The following is a 16,422-nucleotide window of genomic DNA, read 5'->3' as shown; positions in this document are numbered from 1 at the left end:
CTTGAATCATGGCTCTGAAATAAGCCTATAGCTCGATCTAAACTTGTTTACAGACATGATACCCCACCCCCAGAATCACATTTTAATTTTTTAAAAAGGAATTATTAATTGTGATCCTGTTGTATAGATTTTTCCCTTATACTGAGGTTAATCTGTGAATATTCACCTTAAAAATGAACATTGGTTTTGTCAATATTCATGGACTCTTACTCACTTGAAAGGTTTCATGATCATCTTGAGAGCATGACCAACTTGAGAGCATAGTTGCTATTGTAACTCATTGTAACCTCATCTGTACGTTGTAGATGGAACTTCAGAGGTTGCTTTATTGTTTGTTTGTTTTTTTAAAATTATTATTTATTTATTTATGGCTGTGTTGGGTCTTCGTTTCTGTGAGGGCTTTCTCTAGTTGCGGCAAGCGGGGGCCACTCTTCATCGTGGTGCGCGGGCCTCTCATTATCGCGGCCTCTCCTGTTGCGGAGCACAGGCTCCAGACGCGCAGGCTCAGTAATTGTGGCTCATGGGCTTTGTTGCTCCGCGGCATGTGGGATCTTCCCAGACCAGGGCTCGAACCCGTGTTCCCTGCATTGGCAGGCAGACTCTCAACCGCTGCGCCACCAGGGAGGCACCCAGAGGTTGCTTTATGATATTTATCTAGTCCTCTTTTAAAAGAGAAAACAAGCCTTTGGAAAAATATCATGGGATGAAAGTAAAGCCCCGTTTCAAGAGTTCAACTTTAATTTTGAATCTTTTATTTTAGACAAATTTGTAAAGAATTTCAAGACCTCTTGAGCCAAGATAGATCACCGCTGGGATCCTCCAGACCCACTCCAATTCTAGACCTTGACATCCAGAGACACTTAACACATTTCAGGTAAGACTGGTTTTTCAGTTTGTTCAGACTCTCTTTTAAATTGTTAAAACCGTCTTTATTAACCCAGACATGTTTGTAGTCCTATCACAGTTCCATTTAGAGATAAAACATGTATTTATATGGTGACTGCCTGAATTTTTTGAAATTCCAAGCACCTAAGATCAAATTGTAAAAATAACTAAAGCATGAAGCACTTTGGATCAGAAAATGCATAAACTTGGCTTCATAGTGGAATTTCCCTTAGAGCTTTTTAAAAGTCTTGAGGCCAAAAAAAAAAAAAAGCCAAAAAAAGAAGACACAAGGGAATTCCCTGGCTGTCCAGTGGCTAGGATTCTGTGCTTTCACTGCCGAGGGCACAGGTTCGATCCCTGGTTGGGGAACTAAGATCCTGCAAGCTGCATGGCGTTGCCAAAAAAAAAAATCTTGAGGCCTGAAGTACACTTTTAAAGATCTGATTCAATAGTTCAAGTCTAGGATTGGACTCAGGCATCTGTATAATTTACAAAATCTGAAGTTGATTCTGATAATTAGACAGCTTTAAGAACCACAGTCCTAGGATATTCCTAGACTATTAGCTTCTTTTCCCTTGGAAGAAAAACATTTCTAATTCATTTTTAAAGTGACATTGAGAATTATGTAAAGTTCTGTCTTATACTCTAACGAATTAAAGAGATTCTACATCTATTATCCTGCTAATAATCTGGGTAACAATGTGTTAGCATGGAAGGTGTGTCTTTCATAATTTCCTACTGACGGTGGTAACTTTAATTTGATAGAAGCATCAGCTCAAGAGAAAAATGTGTTAGAAGGAAACATATCACATCTGATGTTGAAAACAGTCCGTTAGCAGAGTCTGATTTTCCATTGTTTTTGCTGAGTCCTGGCTGGGAAAGAAGTAAGGAGAGAGTGTGACTGGATAAGCATAGAGACGACTCTAATTAGTAGCATCAACTTGTGCTACTATTTTATTTCATCAGAATCTCCTTCCCAGTTCATACCACTTGAATTCCATCTTCCAGGGTGGCTGATTTTGTACCTGGAGAACCATGGCTTACTTTCAGCAGATTGAATATGTCTAGGTAGAGCTAGGGAATGATCTGGCCTTGTAAAGCCCAGACAACTACTTCCAGTTTTCTGTGGTAGCTGACATATCAGGGTGCTCTGGGAAACTGTGGGGAGAGTAGTGACCCTTCTCGTGATTGACTCACAGCCTGGAAAGCTGCTTGTTTCTATGAAAATGACAGGAGGCAGATTTATCCGTTATTTATAATTTACTGAGTACCATCCAAAGTGTATATCGCTTTAGAGAACAGAGCAGACACCACGGCATCTACTGGAAAGGGGAAGACGATTGATTGAAATCTGCGGAAGTCCCCACAGACACAGTTCCCCAGAATGGTGATGGCAATTAGACCAAGGTGGCGTGGGGCTTCATGGACAGAACAGACTTAGCTCAGATGAAACCAGAGTCCTAATTTCCTGAAATGTTAGGAATTCCCTTCTTTGAGATCTCAAGAAATCTTAATAACTTTGCCCTTCTTTGTGTCTTATGTTCTCATAATATCCTTGAATCTAAAGTCAAGCAAAAGCACGTTGAACAACATAAATAAGGGGAGGAAGCTAGACTATCTTTAATGCTCAGTTCAGAGAAAACAACCTGTTGGAAAATTGAGGATGTTTTCTTTCTCAACACCCACCTTGGGAGCCTGATATTTTACTGTTTCTTGTATTTTACTGTGCTAATGGCAGGTGGTGCAAAGATGGCTAAAGGATTGTCCCATCTTTAAGTACTTCCGAAGTGGAAGACAGTTACATACAAAGACTTAAAATATAACACAGAGAGTTTATAAGAGTGTTAAGTAGAGTGCAGGTAATTACCTGGGATAATTGGGAAAGGATTTCCTCCTTTTTTTTTTTTTACTGTAAATATTTTTTTATTGAAGTATAGTTGATTTACGATACCGTGTCAGTTTCAGGTGTACAGCACAGTGATTCAGTTTTACATACATATGTATCTTTTTTTTTCAGATTCTTTTCCCTTATAGGTTATTGCAAAATATTGAGTATAGTTCCCTGTGTTATACAGTAGGTCCTTGTAGGATTTCCTCTGTCTATCCACAGTACTTAGCACATAGTATGTGTCCAATATATATATGTTACTAAATGTAGAATACGATACTAACTCTGTTATGTCTTGGATATATTCTCCTCTGGTTCATTCCCAGGGCCTTGGTGTTTTAATTGGACCATGGGCTGGGGAAGTGAAATGTTCAATGTGCTTAAATTCTTCTATTTGAGTCACAAAGTATACTGACATCACATCTTCTTAGAAATAGACCCTCCTACAACTCCCATAACACTTTGGAAATAAGAAATGCATAGGCTGTCCCAGATGTCTGTGTTTGCTGGTGATTAAATTTTCATCATTGATTCTCAGTGTTGGAAGGCCCCTTAAGTTTCCCACTCTCCTCCAACATTTGGATCTTCCCTCCAATATCCCTGTCAAGTTGTCACCCATCCCAGGCTTGATAACTTCCAATGATAGGCTGCTCTTTTTGTGCCTCGGCATCCCTTCTATCTCTGACAACTCTATTAGAAATGGCTTCCCTCCGTTGAGGCAAGATCTGTCTCCCTAACGTCCCACTCCTTGGGGTCCCTGTAGAGTCAGTTTAATCCTGTTTCCCTCCCAGTTTCTAGAGGCAGCGCTCATGTCTCTCTGAATTTTCTCTTCCTGGGCTATTCATCCCCCTTCTCTTTGTGTTCTACATATGACATGCATTCCAGTCAACTCAACTAGAATCTTCTGAGTGCTATGTGCTTGGCAACACACTGAAGATAGGATGTGTGTCTCTACTTAAATGTGAGCACGTCTTCTCCAAGGAGCCTAAGATGTGTATAGTTTTTGGTTTTTGTTTTTATGTTTTCATTTTCTTGGGATGGGAAAATGGTGGGGAAGGTAAGCAGGAGTGGATGATTTTATTAATCTTGTGAAAGCATTTTTAGTGTCAGAAGAGAAATAAAGAAATTTCAATTAAATCTCTAATCCCAAAAGAAAACATCATAAAATAAATTACATGACTAGGCTTAGATTTAAGAAACAGAATTATTGACTCCTTCAGGATGTTCTGCCAGTTCAAGGGGACTTCGAAGACCATTTTATTTAAGAATGTTGGAAATAATAGGACTGAATTGTGAAGGAAAAAAAATCCTGTTTTCCAAACTTAAGCTCCTTTATGTAAGGCTGAAATTAAACTTTAAAACTTTAACCTAGACTCCAAAAGTGCACTTACATTCTCAACTGCAAAGAAAAACAGACCTGTAAGTGGTCTTATTCACTACTTAAATAAAAAAGGACAGCCTGTATTTACATAAGAGAAAAAAACCTGTTTCCCTTGAAGTAAAACTTTCAATAGAAAAAAATGTAGACTATAAAATAAGACAGGCAACAGTTTTCACTTCCTTAGCAGATAAGTGGAACCATGATGCCCTTCTTGCATGAATCTACATTAAATTACTTACCTTTACTTAACGTTAAGCAGGAAATTAAAGTGTAAATCAGTTGCCAGTATTTATTGTACTTCACAAAGCGCGTGGCCCCAGACCAAATGCTGCAGGAGATATGAACATAAAAACATCTATTGCAGGTCATTTGATGACATTTTAATGGATTTTTAGGTTCAGCACATAGGAGACTAGTAATTCAAACAAGAGAAACCAGAGGCAACTGTTTCTAATAAAAATTTGCAAACATTGTCCCCTAACAATTACATGTGAATAATTTGGTAAATTTGTATTTAAATAATTTCTATCTTTGTTGATCTGTGGGTTGGGGGAGAGACAGCACGAAATCGTGGGAAATACTGAGAATGGATGTCAGGGCGTCTAGCTCAGTCTCCTCTCGGTTTCCAGCTGGAAGTGTGGATTTAGAGCAGACGTTTACTAGTCTGGCCTCTGCAGGTTCATCTGTAAATTGACAACAGTTAAGCTGGATGATCTTGAAGGCTCCTTCTAAGCTTCTTTATTCCATTCTCCATTTACTGCTTAATCAATCATTTATGCTGTGTTTCCATGTGATCTCATTTCCTCTCCTTATGTTTTGGCAACTTGTTCATTTAAAAAAGTCAACAGTTGATGGAAACTATATATTTGGTGGCGAGCACACTGTAGTGTATACAGAAGTAGAAATACAACGTGCACATGAAACTTACATAATGGTATAAACCAAGGTTACTTCAATAAAAAAATTTCCCCAAAAGTCAACAGCTGACTAAAATTCATCTAAGGGAGCACGAGTCCTCAGCTTAGCATTTTCCTTCCCCTATTCTACAAAGAAAATATGAATTGTCTGATAGGGAGAAATATAAGGACATGGTTAATTTATCCCCAAAAGCTCTATTTCCATATGTAAAAAATAGGGTGGAGATATCCAAAAAAATGTCTTTACCTTCAAAAAATTGACTTGGATGTGATTGACTTTGGTCTCTCCTAATGTGTGTGCAATGATTATACCCTTAGCTTCCTTTGCTAATGAGATGGAGTGAAGTAAAATGGAATCACAGGGACTCAATCCCTTTGGGACCTCAGAGTAAGTGGCTGAGAAAAACAGGAGAAATGTGACCTTAGAGGGGTGGAGAGGCAATCACGTCTCCCAACCTGGCAGAGGTTCAGGACAGTCATAAATGCACTTCTCCAAAGTGAGTTTCATAGTCCCATGAGCTGAAAGTGTGTCATGGTCAAGTGTTTTTTTGGCTCAAGAAACCCTGACTACCATACTCCTCTAGAGGTATGCCAGTGCAATTGGCATATTATAAGCTCCCAAAACTGTTTTTGAATGGAAGGAATGCTTAGCTTCCTGTCTCCAAAACTTGGTCACAGAAACTGTTTTTTTCTCAGAATACCTATTAACATTCCATGGAACTAAGGTTCTGCAGAAGTTCTTGGGGGAAATGCTGGAAAAGTTAATCTCTCCTCTTTTACCCAGGGAGGAGAGCCAACCCGGTATTTAGGTGTCATTTCTTGGCTCTAAGGGAACACGCCTAACTCCCTAGCTACATTTAAACTATTCAGTACTGTTTCTAAAATACTGATGTTTTGGACCCATCCCAAACCAATTAAATCAGGATCTCTGGGGTGGGACCCGCACGTTGGCATTTTTTAAAATAAACTCCCTGGGTGATTCTTGCATGTATCTAGGGTTGAGAACCACCAGCTAAAGAAACCATAGAACATTTGTGGGTGCTGACAATGCCTTGCTAACAAGTGGGTTGCTTCTCACTACCAGAGAACCATATACCTTAATTATGCACCTCAATTAAACTCCATTTTAAAAGCCCTGGTGGGGGGCTTCCCTGGTGGCGCAGTGGTTGAGAGTCTGCCTGCCAATGCAGGGGACACGGGTTCGAGCCCTGGTCTGGGAAGATCCCACATGCCGCGAAGCAACTAGGCCCGTGAGCCACAACTACTGAGCCTGTGCGTCTGGAGCCTGTGCTCCGCAACAAGAGAGGCCGCGATAGTGAGAGGCCCGTGCGCCGCGATGAAGAGTGGACCCCGCTCGCTGCAACTAGAGAAAGCCCTCGCACAGAAATGAAGACGCAACACACAGCCAAAAAAAACAAAAAAAAAAAAGCCCTGGGGGCTAGGGGATAATATAATTTATGTAGAAAATAAGCACAATCAGTCAGTTTCCTTTTTCTCTGCTCCCTCAACCAGTTTGGCTACAAAGGATAGATGCCATCAAGTTCTGGGTGCATAAGCCCCAGCTGCTTTCCTCAGGCTGAGGTCTCTTCCCATGACCTATATTCAGGAGTTGTGCCACTCCAGAGAGATGAAGCATCTTCCCCTCATGGTTCTGAAAAGAACTAAGGTTTTGCAGAGAAGCCCCACAATCCTTTGCTCGTGTTCTCCAGGGTCTGTCTCCCAACCTCCTGCCCTCATGGCTGTTCTCATGAGTGGAAGAAGGCATTTTTCCATCTGCCACCTAAAAGAGTAGTGAGGAGTACAGACTGAGCCTCAGGCTACAGTTGGACCTAAACCTGCAGTCTCTGAATAATCCAGGAGAGAAGGAAAAGGAGGCTTGTCTTCCCTTTAAATCTTGCTGCCTGCCTGCCTCCCGGAGGCCAGAAAGCAGAACTGAGGTTGATGACAGTGGCATCTCTATGCTATTCGGAAAATCAAAGATACATGAGACCAAACACCCATTGGAATGATGCAACATAACAAAATAATAGGAACAATAGCCCAAACTATTTCAACCTTTACACACACCAAAAACTTTTCCAGATAGAAAGTTGAAATTTGACAAAAAAAAAAATCAGCTTTTGCTCTAATTATCTAAATGATGATGGTAGAGTATTTTCTCTTGATTTTCAGTCTTCTAGCTTGTAGCATAATAGTATCTACTACTTCCAGCTTTTTGTATCCCAAAAGAAAGCTAGAAGAATCCGTCCTTGGTTGTCAGACACAACTGAGTGAGGCAGTCCTCAGTGGCAAATAGGAATGAGACTTTTATTTTCCTTTTAATCCTGTTAAATCAGTGTTCCCTTAGTAGGTGGAAAGGATGTGTTTGAGCCCAGGCCCAACTCTTTTTTTTAAAATTCAAGTATAGTTGACACAATATTGTATTAGTTTCAGGTGTACAGCACAGTGATTCAGTATTTTTACAGATTATACTTTATTAAATGTTATTATAAGATAATGACTGTAATTACCTGTGCTATACAGTATATCCTTGTTGCTTATCTATTTTATACAAAGTAGTTTTATCTCTTAATCCTATAACCCTAACTTGCCCCTCCCCCCTTCCCTGTACCCTCTGGTAACCACTAGTTTGTTTTCTATATCTGTGAGTCTGTTTCTGTTTTGCTATAGTCATTCATTTGTATTATTTTTTAGATTCCACATATAAGTGATTTCATACAGTATTTGTCTTTCTCTGTCTGACTTATCTCACTAACCTTGATATTCTCTAGGTTCATCCACATTGCTGCAAATGGCAGGCTTTAATTTTGTGCGTGTGGCTAATACATACCACATCTTCTTTGTCCATTTATCTGTTGATGGACAGTTGGGTTGCTTCCATATGTTGGCAATTATAAATAATGATGCTATGAACATTGGGGTACATGTATCTTTTTGCATTAGTGCTTTCGTTTTTTTTCTGGATATATACCCAGGAGTGGAATTGCTGGATCGTATAGATAGCTCTATTTTTAATTTTTTGAGAAACCTCCATATGGTTTTCCACCAATTTACATTCCCATCAATAGTGTATAAGGGTTTCCTTTTCTCCACATCATCACCAGCATTTGTTATTTGCAGACTTTTTGATGATAGCCATTCTGACAGGTGTGAGGTGATGTCTCATTGTTGTTTTGATTTGAATTGCTCTAATAATTAGCAATGTTGAGCATCTTTTCATGTGCCTGGCCCAACTCTTGCCAAGATAGGAAGAATTCAGGGGAAGTTTCCGTAGGAATTTGCTTTAGGCTATGTTTTAGAAAATTGCCTTAGTGGTTTAATTTAAATTCATTTAGACAAATCAATTAAAGTAATGATAAAACATTTCTGAAGGACAATTAGAGCAATATGGAAACAGCTTTGTACCATGTCTCTAGCGGACAACAAAGCTGGTGAAATGTAAACCATATTTACTTAGATTAAGGAAAGTTAAGCAGCTCTTGTTCCTCTGGTATATGTTCATTCAGAATCCTATATTAACCTATATTCCAAGTAAGCACTGAAGCTTTGGAGAGTCTAAAGATAAATACGTAAGGCCTTGTCCACAAGCAAAAAAAATTCATTTAGCCAGAGATCACAGGGAGTTTGTGAAATTTCTATTATATGGAAGCCTCCTGATAACTCCTCATCATTAACGTCAAATAGTTTGTAAGTATAAATACTGTTGGAGTTAAAGATGGGTTGTTAATAACACCTTATTAGCAAAATTACACAGGGAAAAAGGAGAAAGGATTATAATTTATTCTTTTTCAAATAGCAATCTCTTTTCTACCATCCTCTATTTCCTCTTTCATTTCTGTCTCAATTTCTTCATTTTTAACCCCACTGATAGAGAATACATTTTGAACTGTTGCAATGTATTTTCCTTTAAAAAGTTAAAAGCTATATCTATAGGACGTATTCAGGTTAATAAAAACAGTGTAAGTCAACAGCATGTACATGTGCGCGCACACTCAAACAAACACCGTCTCCCTAGAAAGGGTGGTTCTACCCTGTGGTATCTCTCCAGTTGCTGAGATGTGAACACACTTTAACACTTAGGGGGAAGGTCAAAAGTAGAGCTTCACCTCTGGATCCAGCAAACAGCCAATTTGAAGAGATGGTTTATGTGGAAGAAAGATGCTCTAAAGAATGTTAATTAGGAAGTCTAGCAAAATAGGAGTTTTTAAAACCATGAATAAAATTAAGAAGATGACTGTTAAATATAAGTTACATTTTCTAGAACATCAGGTGCGTAAACTTCAACAGTCTGGATTTTCTCAGCAGGTGTCTGTCAAACCTTCCTGCTCCTCAGGGTGAAATTAGTAATAGGAAAATTAAATCAATGCGCTGGAATCTGCTTAGACAGAGAGAGAATAGTTCAAGGTAAATGGAGTTCTAAGCCTGACTAGCTATGATCCGAAGCTCACATTTTGATCCTCCCTTTATGGTTTAGACTTACTGATTTGGTGTGCCTTTTCCCTAAGAATTGCTTGAGTCAACTCTCTCCCTCTCTCAATATACTACAAACAGATATGTTTTCCTTAATCTTTCCTAAATTTCACGTCATTGATTTAGCCCACCAACTAAGCTTTTTACCACATGAAGGTATTTCAGCACTTTGGTTCTGCTAACCAGTGCAGGAATTTTTCTCTCTGTTTTAACACTAACCATTAAGTTACAAATCCATGACACTGTCAATCACATTGTCAATTAAGATGTGGAGCAGAGTGGGATTAATGGGAAAGTCTTGCAGCCCTCCACTGGAAACTGAGGCACCTTTAGCCCTTGTTAACTCAATTATTTCTGAAGCCATGCAGCACTTCAGCGATCACTTCTATTTCTTAAAATTAACCCTTAAGTTAGTAATAACCCATTACATGAACAAATTGCAATAATCCCATTCAATGGAATACCTACCAACAAAAAAAGAAATAATCTATTGATAAACACCAAAACATGGATGAATCTCAAAATTATTAGGCAAAGTGAAAACAGACAGTCATAAAAGTCTATAGACTTCATGATTCAATTTATATGACATTCGGGGGAAAAAGTAAAAACTATAGAGATAGAAATTAGAACACCGATTCCCAAGATCTAGGGGTGGGGAAAGTGCATTGACCGAAAGGGATCACGAGAAAATGTTTTGGGTAATGGTGGTCATTACACAACTGTATGGGTTTGTCAAAATTCAATGAACTATATACCTAAAAGGGCTAATATTATCGTATGTAAACTTAAAGTCGGTATACATGATTTTTTAATATATCCCATTTTAAGAAATTCGTTAAGGACTAATTAAATATAATTTAATAACCTAGAATTTCTAATATCTGTCTCTTTTCTCCTGCTTTAATTATTAAGGCACGTTACTCTGTTCCATTTCACTACTTCCTCCCCATTTTCCATGATTTTTCAAAGGTTACCTAACCACTCAAGTGTCTCAGAAACACATGCCTATGTTTTCTTTATCCTGAAATAGGAGTTTCCTATACTTGAAAAAAAAGTTGCAGTTCCATTAATACCATTGCCAGTTTTAAAGATTAAACTCTTTGAAAAGAAAGCGAAGTTTCTTCATTACCATTTACTCTTTCACTTGCTAACGTAGCACTCTCTCCCCCAGGCCTCTCTCTGCATTGTTCCTCTTCCTCATTCTTGGAACAGAACTTCAAACTAAATCCTATAGGCCTGGGCAACAGAGACTCCTGAATGAAACTGAGGAAACTTTAGTCTTTGCTAACTCAATTATTCCATACATGGGAGTCCCGCCTCTTCTTCCTCGAGGCTGCTGCCTCCTGGAAATGATAAACGCCCAGATGCTGGCAGCAGACAATGTCAGGTAGAGTGTAGGTTGACAACAGTAGTGCTCTACCTCAGTCCTGTTTGTTTTAGTTGTTGCTGTTGCCTGGTGGTTTGGTTTTATTTTGTAACAACCCTTCATATTTTTCTTTTTTTAAGATTAGACTAACTTTTTAAAAAAATTTAATTTCATTTATTTATATTTTATTTTTGCCTGTGTTGGGTCTTCGTTGCTGCACACGGGCTTTCTCTAGTTGCGGCGAGCGGGGGCTGCTCTTTGATGCGGTGTGCCAGCTTCTCACTGCGGTGGCTTCTCTTGTTGTGGATCATGGGCTCCAGGCATGCGGGCTTCAGTAGTTGTAGCACGCGGACTCAGTAGTTGTGGCACTTGGGCTCTAGGGTGCGCGGGCTCAGTAGTTGTGGTGCACGGGCTTAGTTGCTCCGTGGCATGTGGGATCTTCCTGGACCAGGGATCAAACCCGTGTCCCCTGCATTGGCAGGAGGATTCTTAATCATTGCACCACCAGGGAAGTCCAAGACTCTAACTTCTGATTACCAGTTTATGGTAAGAACTCAAGCCACAGATTGTTGGAGATACATATAACATCTTATTTGCCACTTATATTAAAATCTAGGATACTTTGATGATCACTTATGCTCTAAGTGATATGGCTGCATATAGCTCCCACTTTGATGATGAGATCTTGCCCTCACTTATTTTCTTCCCATTGTCTTCTCTGGGCTCTAGTTTTACATTTTTGGTGGGGAATGTCACTCCTTTCTCCTCAGAATTCTATTTAAGTTTTCTCATCACTTTGGCAAGTTTCTATCCTTTGGCAGGGGCACATCTTTTTCAATATCTTAATCAAGGGAACAGGAAACTAACTCCTTTTTTTCCAATATCATCCAAGGAACTTTGAAGGTTGAGTGGTTTTTAGATTGGCTGAAAACAAACAAGAGGGAGGACAAACAAAGGTACACAAGCAGGAATGACCATCATAGGTTTGAGGATAGAGAAGAGATAAGCCTTTCAAAAATAAAATAATAGAACATATGATTATAAAGGGTGAAGGAAGGAGAGCTGGAAAATGCAACTACACTAAGAAATCTGATACAACATTTGTATTGTCTGCCACTGTTCAGCAAAATGTTTTAAACGTGGCATGAAGATGATACACCTAGAACAATGCTGATTGTCTCTCTAACTTGTCTACTTGAGGACAAACTTTTAGATGAATTTAAATTTAGAAGGACTTCTATATTTTGACAACCTACTTCAAACCATCATGGCTGCTATTTAGCCCAGGTAATATTTACTTGTGAAATGCTCTCTGATATTAATCTGATGAAAATAGATGCAAATGCCAAATATAACTTAAAGATTAAATTTGTGGCTAAAAAATAATATTTTCTAAGGGCAAAAAAATGACCTTATCAAAGATTTTAGAGATTTGACTATAGTGTGTTACCTTACAAATAGATGACCTTAGTTTATTTTCTGTCTAGGACTGAAAATCAGCCTCTTCTTTCTGTTTTTCTCGTATTTTTCTGTAGACTCTACATTATCCCTTTTCTCCTTTTTGTATGTCACTGTGAATGAGATATATACCTATTTTTCTGGAATGGCTGGGGCTAAAAGAAAAACATGACGTTCCCAGAAATTCTTTTAATCATTCTGTGACTTCACACTTTGTTCTGTGTTGTTCTCATATAATATTAGATTAATTATTTAGATTCATAAACCTTACTGAAAACTGCTAGAACAGAGGCTATACCTTGCATTTAGCATCATCCTATGTAGTGTTCCATGCATAATTTTGATGTGCAGGTAATGTGAAATCAAGGACATTAACAACATTTACATAATGTTTTTTATGCTGAATGATAACACTTCGAGTCCTTACTTTTCTTATGTTGACTGTTTCACAGTTTTAGACTTATCTGTTGAGATAAGTGGTTTTTCAACATCTATAACCTTCTGTCATGTCCTTGGTTTTAAGAAGTGAGCCATAAGCATTATACCAGTGAATTGAAGCTTAGTGCTAGAAAGAAACTTGCAGATGTTTTCATCAGACTGTTGTCGTCTTACCAGGCTACATAACTTCCCACAAATCACACAGTGCCCAAGGTTGAAGGCAGTGTGAAGACTCTGTGCAAGGAGGTCTCAATCCAGGGCAAAGGTGACAGTGCAGTTTACTAAAGACCAAGTACATATTTTAGAAGTAAGGAAGGCCATCAGTCAAGAAGGGATGCCAGCCTGAGAATTTTTCACTATGGCAGCCACTCTTCTCAACATGGAAAAGTAAAACATTTATACAGACCCATCTACTTTGTATCTGGCCTTTTAGAACCCTGGTCTTTGACAGGAAAGTGAGTAAGAATGATCTTCCAGGTCTACAAGTCTGCCCATAGAACAAAGTTAAGTTAGAGAAGCTGAGCTAAAACTGCCAACAGAATGTGATTTCTCACGGTGAAGGTGTAAAACGCACCCACAGCCTGAGAGGAACATAAATAAGCACAGAGGCAATACGGAATTTCTCAGGCAGATTATTTAACATTTCTGGGTATCAGTTTCTTCACCTGTAAAATGGAAATAATAATACGTACTTCTTAGAGTTGTTGCCAGGATTATGTGAGGGGGTACAGAATAAAGCATTTAGAACTTTATTTTAGAATAAAGCATATGCCAGGGCCTGGCATATGGTCAGGACTCAAATATTGGCTATTAACCTTAATATTTACCCAAGTGGAACTAAATTCTGTATATTCAGCCTAGATGAAAAGGGGAGTCACAACTGAGAGAACATAGCAATAGAGAGGAAAAAAAAATTATCTAATGGTACAAGGAGCCCTGAACAGGAGTAAAACAAGAGAAAAGAGGCAATAAAACAAGAGAAAAGAGGCAGTTTGTGGCCAGGGCCAAGCATCTAGACACTAATAGATGGCTTCATTTGGTTCTTTTTTGCGGGTGCCGCCATGATTAGTTCTTCTACCACTTCAGTTAATTCCATTTATGTCCCTCCTCCCTGATTAAGTCCTGAAACATTTGGATTCCCCTCTACTTATATCATTGTAGAAGTAGAGCTGAAGTCAGGTTTCTTGCTCAGCAATGCAACATATGCATATGCTTGAACTATGATGATGCCTTATATTACAAACTTTGGTATACATAGTTGGCAAAACATTGACCAGTCTTGTTTTCTAAATAATTGGAGACTGAAATCTTTTTTTCTTTTTATCATATGTTAATTATGACTTAGGCATAGGGCAGGCTTTGTAAAATGTCTGGATGAAAGATGGTGGCAACCTATAAAATATAAAGGACATGCAGAAAAATTTACTCTCACCATGAACATCCCACAGCCAACAATAGCTACCATTTATTGGAGCACTTCCTAAAAGTCTGGCATCATTCTGAGTCTTACGTGTGTATTAACAGAGCAACAACTCCATGTGCTAATTTTATTATTGTCACCACTGAGGCATATCAGTAGGCTGCCTGAGATCCTAAATCCCTCATCTGCAATATTTTAAGATCTTGTAATTTTTGCCCCTAAAGATTACATACCCTAAGAAGGATAACTAGCTAGTTAACAGATTGTGAAGGATGGTACTATCTGATTTTAAAACTGCTAATGGGACTTCCCTGGTGGCACAGTGGTCAAGAATCTGCCTGCCAATGCAGGGGACACGGGTTTGATCCCTGGTCCGGGAAGATCCCACATGCCGTGGAGCAACTAAGCCTGTGCGCCACAACTACTGAGCCCACTCCCCCTAGAACCCAAGTGCCACAACTACTGAAGCCTGCTTGCCTAGAGCCTGTGATCCACAACAAGAGAAGCCACCCCAGTGAGAAGCCCATGCACCGCAACAAAGAGTAGCCCCCGCTCGCCACAGCTAGAGAAAGCCCACACACAGCAACAAAGACTCAACGCAGCCAAAATACATAAATACAAATTAATTAATTAATGTTTAAAACTGCTAATATCACAATAACTGTAACAACCTAGGGCTTGTAAGCAGTTAATGGCTTCATATATTGAATATACAATATATATGCCACGTTATTTATAGATAGATATAATAATATATGCATGATATATGTCAGTCATGTTTTTCTATATTTTACAAGATATGAGTTATGGGGAGAACCTGGCAGTGTCACTCCAGAAACAATGGACGCAAATGAACCACCTGGGTGGGTTTTGTTCACAGAAAGAGTGAATCTGCACTTATGTATTTGTTAGCTGGAGATGATATTTGTTGTGGTTGGAAGGGCTACCGATGCTGAGGTTGCTACAACCCTCCCTATGCTGGCTCACTAGTTATGATTATTAATGAATTAGTTAGCTAATGAAACCCCCCCAAAAAGAGTGGCTTCCATTAGATAGAATTTTATTTTTCTCTCATTTAGGAGACTGGAGGTGAGTAGGTTCCTGCCATCTTGTTTTGTCCTCAGCTGCACAGCTCCATAGCTATTTTGAGAGGAAATAGAAGACACACCCTTTCCTTTTAAGCAGGTGGGAATTGCAAACATCACTTCCTCTTGTGGTCTATAGTGGAAGGATTAGTTCCGTGTCTAAACTTAGCGGCAAGGGAAGCTTGGGGATGTTGTCTCCAGCGGGATGGCCTTGTGCCCAGATAAAACTCCATAACCTTGAAGAAGAGAAGAAAGAAGTTAGAGGAGCAGCTAAACATCAGGCACACTCAGCCAATTTTGATCTCTTCTTGTGTGATATACGCTTATATAAGCATATGTGCCATTCTTAAAAACGAGATGATTCCCACAATAGAAAGTTGTATTTTCTGGCTTTCTTAACGAGATGAGACTCAGAGTCAAGTCGTGTGTGAAACACTCCGACCTGCTAATAATTAGTGCCTATCAAGTCTATCAGTGACGTTTTCTTCCAGATAGTCCCTGAATTTCTTATTGTTCAGAGCAATACGTTGACTTGCGTCTACCTTCCACAATGCTTGGCGCCGTTTAGGATCACGATAAATGCCTGTTTAATGGACTGTTCTGGATTAAATGGGGGGATTTGTTGCCCCATATCGTACTGCAAATTGCTCATCTCTTTTTCCTACCGCTTCTCATTTCCAGTTTGATCACTCATGGCTTTGGGACCCCAGCAATATGCGCAGCCCTAAGCACTTTCCAAACAGTCCTCAGTGAAATGCTGAACTACTTGGAAAAGCACACCACTCACAAAAATGGCGGCGCGGCGGATTCTGGCCAAGGACACGGCACCTCGGAGAAAGCCCCCCTGCGGAAAACTTCAGAGGCTGCTGTGAAAGAGGGCAAAACAGAAAAGACAGACTAGCTGCATCAAACAGAATCTATTTCCAGAGAGTCTTGCTGCTGATATTTTTTCTAATACATATATCATTGAGGGTGATTAATCTTCAGTGGACCAAATCTCTGCCCTCCCCCAGCCCTCCATAAAAAACAAAAATGGAAATGAAAAATGAAACAAAAAAGGACAAAACCAAAAAAAAAAAAGACAAAAAAAAAGGAAAAGAGCAGTGTAACT

At 39.2% G+C, this 16,422-nt stretch overlaps 1 protein-coding gene across 1 annotated transcript in view; it reads left to right on the top strand.

Annotated features, from left to right (window-relative positions):
- The window catches only part of TFAP2D (transcription factor AP-2 delta), a 51,799-nt gene extending 35,587 nt beyond the window's left edge, over window positions 1–16,212 (top strand). Inside the window, exons 7-8 of the mRNA XM_061194982.1 lie at window positions 761–874; window positions 15,993–16,212. Coding sequence (XP_061050965.1) covers window positions 761–874; window positions 15,993–16,212 — 334 coding nt within the window. The remainder of the gene's footprint in view (window positions 1–760; window positions 875–15,992) is intronic.
- The last annotated feature ends 210 nt before the right edge of the window (window positions 16,213–16,422 follow it).

The sequence above is a fragment of the Eubalaena glacialis genome, chromosome 7 (assembly GCF_028564815.1).
Source record: "Eubalaena glacialis isolate mEubGla1 chromosome 7, mEubGla1.1.hap2.+ XY, whole genome shotgun sequence".
NCBI classification, from domain to species: Eukaryota; Metazoa; Chordata; class Mammalia; order Artiodactyla; family Balaenidae; genus Eubalaena; species Eubalaena glacialis.
This window is presented reverse-complemented; position numbering and strand designations above follow the sequence as displayed.